A 6,003-nucleotide genomic window follows, 5' to 3' on the forward strand; every position below is an offset into this window, starting at 1 on the left:
GCATTAGGAAGGTTGAGAACCACTGAACTAGAGGAAAGTTGTGTGTTTCATCAGTGCTATACTGCACCCTGACTGGCTCTGAAAATTCTCTTAAAGAAGAGCGTCCTTAGCTGCCCTAGATACTTAGATTTTTGTTGCGTATCACTTATAATTTTTATGGAAACCTGTTAAAAATTAAAACCTATATATGACATGCTTTTTTTTTAAACAAATGCTTCTCATTTCTTTATATTTTAGGATCAGTCTCTCATGTCATCATTCAGAGCAATTTCAAATCCATGTTGGCTCTTCTGGCTCCAGCTTCATAAGTCTTCTTTTAATGTTCTTCATCTCTCTGCTCTTTTGGCCAGCCATATTGAAACTCTGTTTCCTCCCAGACCTTCAAATTTCCAGTTTCCTTCCATGATAAACCCTCCTGCAGTTTGAGAGCATGAGGTATAGAAGTATTGAAGAGGCAGCAAAGCTGGCATTCCAGATAGACTGTTAAAGAGGAACAAAATGCTTGTTATGGATCTGCTCCAAAATGGTATCATTTTCCCCACTGTCAAATTCAAACCCAACCCAACTCCTTGCTGTCAAGTTGCTTCTGACTCATAGTGAGTCCATGACCCTATGACCATAGAGCTGAACTCTGCCTCATAGGGTTCTAAGCTGCAAATCTCAATGGTAGCAGACTGCCACATCTTTCTCCCATGGAGTAGTTGGTAAGTTTGAACTGCCAGTCTTTTGGTTAGTAGTTGGGAGCTTAACCACTGTTGCCAGGGTTGCCATTGATAAATTCCTGCTATCAATGAATTTAAGTTACTAGACTAAAATGATGTATCTTGAATTAGAGCTTAAAGTGCCCTCATAGATAACAGTGCTAAAAATATCCAGAATTAAGTTTCTGCACAAGAGGTTAAATGATTCTGCAAACCACAGAATCCTACTTCTCAGGTATTTTATTGTGCTACAGTTATTCTCTATTTGCATAATAAAACCAGAAGTGTCCAATTTTAGCATATATATTTTTTACTCTGAAATAGTTTTTGAAAAAAAAAAAAGATAAATTATCAAGGGTTCAGGAGGCAGGGAAGGTGGGGGAGGGAAGGAAAAATGAGTAGCTGATAACCAAGGGCTCAAGTAGAAAGGAAATGTTTTGAAAAATGATGATGGCAGCAGATGTCCAGATATGCTTGACACAATGGGTATATGTATGGATTGTGATAAGAGCTGCACGAGCTCCCAATAAAATGATAAAAAAAATAAAATTTTACATACACAGAAATGCTTCAAAAATAGTGAAAAGTTCTCTTGTAGACTTTTAGGAAAACTTCGTTATGTAACATTAAAATTCTCTAGTGTAAGTTTTCAGTGGAAATTTGTCATCTGACTAAAAGACTATAGAGTTTTTAGAATTTTATGCTTTTGAGAATCTGCTTACTAGAATAATGGAATTTACAAGGCTAATAAGGCAAACACATGGAGTCCTGGTTGTGTAGTGGTTATGCGTTGGGGTGCAAGCTGCATGGTTGGCAGTTCACAACCACCAGCATCTCCTCCGGAGAAAGAATGTGCTGGAAATTTCTACTCCTGTCAACAGTTGCGGTCTCAGAAACCCACAGAGGGTTGCTATGAGTCAGCATTGACTTGATGGCAATGAGTAGTAGATTATGGCAAACATAGAATCAAATTTTTAATTGTATTTTCTCTTTCTTTACTGTAGGCTCTTAAAATAGCACTCTTATTTGCTGTAATTTTCAGGAATGAATAACACTCAAATATTTCTTTAAATTTTAAAATTTTAAGATAAAGAATATATAGCTAAGCACAAATTCACTCAACATTGTGTACACGTAACTCTAGCTCCGTGACATTGGTTACATTTTTTGTGTTGTGTTAATGGTTTCACCTCTCTACCCATATTGTTTTACCATCATTAACTTAGGCTCTCTGCCCCTGAACTTGTCTCTGTGCTTTATAGCCACTGCTGTCAATTTGTTCTCTTAGATAATTCTTTAGTCGAATGCACTGTTCAAGGCAAATATTCATCATTAGTTGAGCTAAACTCTTGTTTAATGAGATAATTTGGGTTCGAGTTGTAAAAATTATCTTAGGGTAATCGATTAGGGGACCCCTCCCGCATTATAATTCTGGTTTTATAAGAATCTGAAATTCAGTTCCATGTTTTTCTTCCCTTTGCTCAGAATTTATCTGCTGTGTCCTTGATGTAAATATTCAGTCATTGTAGATGGCTCCATGGCCTTTTGGTCTTCTGGCAGTGGAAACAATTAGACCCACAGCCCTTTTTCTTTTCCATTTCAACGGTCTCTTTCTCCGGCTGCTCCAGGCATCTGAGACCGATAGTGGCTTGAATAGTTTGCTCCCAGGCTTTTAAGACTCCTGGGACTGCTTACAGACCTGGGGGGCAGCCCAGAGACTCTGAGACCAGTATTAGACCTGTTGACCGGACCAAACCAACACCAAACTCGCTGCCATCGCGTTGATAGCGATTCCTGGAGACCATAGTTCTGCTCTGGGTAGAACTTCACCTGTGAGTTTCCCATACTGTAACTATTCACGGGAGTAGAAGGCCCAGTTTTTCTTTTTTTAACAGGTTTATTAGCACTTCATCCAAATGTCATGCAATTCAGTAATTCAGTCATATCAAGAAGAATTGTACTACAATTACCTCTACATTTCAATTCTAGAACTTTTTTTCCTTGTACTCATTGTTATTCATGTAATTTTTCCTAATTGTGGCAAAAATATACAGAACAAAACATTCTCTAATTCAACAACTTCTACATGTATAATTCAGTGCCATTGATTATACTCTTCATGTTGCACAATCATTATTGATATCCTTTTCCAAGTTAGTCCACCACCATTTACATAAACTCAGTGTCCCCTAAGCAACAACTCTTTCTCCTTCACCCATGGTAACTGTTGGTCAAGTTTGGTTTCTTTTTTCCCCCAGTAGTTTTCTTGATATAGTATTCACATATTCACACTTTCATGGTTAAATGTGTCTAAAATGAGTCCAAAGCCCTGTTTTCCACCCAAGCAGTGACTAGTGGTTTTAATCTGCGGGCCTTGTGTACTGCAGACCAGTACATAATCTCTTCACCACCAGGACCCCAGCTGATTAGACAGGCCCATGGAATCATGACCCTAAACGATTGAACCAAGAAAACTTATCCCACATTGTATTTAGGTGTACCTAGGAGCCTTGGTGGCTTAGTGGTTATGCATTGGGATGCGATCCGCATGGATCTACAGTTCAAAACTACCAGCAGTTCTGTGGGAGAAGGGGCTTTCTACTAGTTCCAATAGTCTTAGAAACCCACAGGGGTCCCTTTGAGTCAGCATTGACTTAATTAAGGCAGTGGGTTTGGTTTTGGTTAGATAGTATCGACAACGGCTACCTCTTATTATTTACTGCTATAGTTATATAATTTTATATACTACTAAATTCACAATTATACATTTTAAGAATGAAATATATTTCTCCTGGGCCTACTGGACACTGGGTTCTGGAGAGTCATGAAATATGTTTTAAGTAGTGTTATTGTTGCTTGCTAATTCTCTTGTGAGGTGTTCTTATTTTGTTGTGACTTCTATAGGTTAATCTTGATGAAAATAGGGAAAATGTACTTGCTTTAAATCTTCTAAAGCAGTGGCTCTCAACCTTCCTGATGCCACTACCCTTTAATATAGTTCCTCATGTTGTGCTGATCCCCTAACCATAAAATTATTTTCGTTGCTATTTGTAACTAATTTTGCTACTGTTATGAATCAGGTGACCCCTGTGAAAGGGTTGCTTGACCCCCAAAGAGGTTGCTACCCACAGGTTGAGAACCTCTGTTCTAGAGACTTCTGAATTTTATTTTAATAGTTTTTTTTTTATTTTGATGCAGAAATAAGAAACAAGCTCTACAATGACAACCTATTTGGAATTCATCCAACAAAATGAAGAACGAGATGGAGTCCGATTTAGTTGGAATGTGTGGCCATCAAGTCGACTAGAAGCTACAAGAATGGTTGTGCCAGTCGCAGCCCTGTTTACACCACTCAAGGAGAGGCCTGACTTACCTCCTATTCAATATGAGCCGGTCCTTTGTAGTAGGACCACTTGCCGTGCAGTTTTGAATCCTTTATGGTAATTTTAAAATATGGAAAATCTAATGAGGTGATAAAAATTCAAAAATGTAATTTTGGATCCCCCCCCGCCCCCAAAACCACTTTATTGGGAGCTAATATAGACATATTATTTCATAGTTCAATCACATGAAGCAGTTTTGTTCAGTTGCTACTACAGTCAGTTTCAAAACATTTTCTTCCTTCTTGAATGCCTTGATAGCAGCACCGCTCACCCCTCTTCCCCCCTGCACCCGTAGACACCCTTAGTCTACTTGCTGTCTCTGTAGGTTTCACATCCTGGGTAAGACTTGGTCTTTTTTTATAAAGGTATCTGTTTTTGATTATCATTAATTTTTAAAAATTTGGATAGCCAAAACTGAAGAGCTGTAAAAAATTTTTTTTGTAATGACTTAATAATAGAGAAATACCAAATTTCAACATGCCATTGTAAGAACTGTTAGATTCTACCCGTGTTCTCTGAAGTAGTGCTGGCTGTACTGCAACACAGTTTGTGTGATTAGGAGAATCAGAGTTGAGTGGCATTAAAAAATGTCACAAATTCCTTTTGTTTAAACAAAAATCTCAGGTCTCATCTTTTAGTCCTTTTTTCCACGTGTACGCTTCACACCCAATCCACTAGCACATCTGATCCTTTGTAGCGCTAGAATTTTATAAGTTCAATCCTCGTCACCCTATAGACTTGAGTATAAGCCGACCTGATTATCAGGCGGGCACCTAATTTTACCACAAAAACTACATTAAAAATGTGCTGAAAAACTCAGCTTATACACAAGTATAATACATTGTAATTGTTGCTACTATCACCCAACTGCAAGGTATTGCCAACCTTTTTTGTGGGTATTTTACCATTCTTCTAATTGGTTTGACTGTTTCTGTATTGTCTTTGGAAACGTCTGTTCCATGCTACTAGAAATACATCCACTCACAATATCTACATGAACAGATCAATAACATTTGTTACATCACATCATCTCACCATTCTGTCTCTAACTATATATTGTTTTATCACCATTAATTTAGGCTTTTTGCCCAATAAAGGACCATCTGGGTCCTTTATTGATTCAGATGAGTGTTGTTAGTTATACTCAGATAACTAATTCTTTATAAGTAGGGTTTAAAAGAGAAACTATAAACAATTAAGGACAACTGACTGAATAGATCCATAGAGCATGACTCTGAACTTCTGAACCCAGAAAACGAATCCCATGTAGTGTTGAATTGTACCTATGTAATATCACCAGGTATAGCCTTTTCTAAAGTTTTAGTATATTATTTTGACTGCTGCTGTAGTTGTAAAATTTTATGATACTTATTTGCCATTTTGGCCCCTTCCCCTTCTTCCCCCAATGTACAGTTTAATGGTAACAGCTATGTCATTCTGGTTGTGTAACCATTTCCCTTGGCCAGAAAACTAAACCCATTGGAGTCTAACCCATGTCTGCTCATAGCAGCCCTATTAGGACAGTAGAGCTGCCCGATAGGGTTTCCAAGTTGAAATCTTTTTTTTTTTTTTTTATATGAATTAACCCATTTATTACAGGCCAGAGAGGTTTCAGATGGTGGAGCTTCTCCTGGTCTTTCAATTCCTTCAGTCTTCTGATGGCAGACTTGACTGGGACAGCAGAGGTGGTGTTGTAGGTCCAGGCTCCACCAGCTCCTGTCTTCATGCAGGAACCGCAGGGCCAGATGCCCACAGCGCGCCTCTTCATCTTGGTTTTGCTGCAGAAGGAGCAAGCGTACTTGGCATGTTGGCTGATTTAATTTTCTTCACCATATTCCTGAGGGAGGCACCGTAACGGTCCCGTATTTGCCCACGATCCCGACCTTCTTGGTGCGTTTGGCCATCTTGCCGCAAACTAG

At 38.5% G+C, this 6,003-nt stretch overlaps 1 protein-coding gene and 1 pseudogene across 1 annotated transcript in view; one reads left to right on the forward strand and one right to left on the reverse strand.

Annotated features, from left to right (window-relative positions):
* Window positions 1-6,003, forward strand: part of SEC23A (SEC23 homolog A, COPII coat complex component) — a 58,168-nt gene that overhangs the window by 4,754 nt on the left and 47,411 nt on the right. Inside the window, exon 2 of the mRNA XM_004698545.2 lies at window positions 3,900-4,141. Within this exon, the coding sequence (XP_004698602.1) occupies window positions 3,921-4,141 (221 nt within the window). The 5' untranslated portion in view covers window positions 3,900-3,920. The remainder of the gene's footprint in view (window positions 1-3,899; window positions 4,142-6,003) is intronic.
* LOC115868713 lies at window positions 4,846-5,988 on the reverse strand (annotated as a pseudogene).

The sequence above is a fragment of the Echinops telfairi genome, unplaced genomic scaffold, assembly GCF_000313985.2.
Source record: "Echinops telfairi isolate 266 unplaced genomic scaffold, ASM31398v2 ScPeMD7_18;HRSCAF=68, whole genome shotgun sequence".
Lineage (NCBI taxonomy): Eukaryota > Metazoa > Chordata > Mammalia > Afrosoricida > Tenrecidae > Echinops > Echinops telfairi.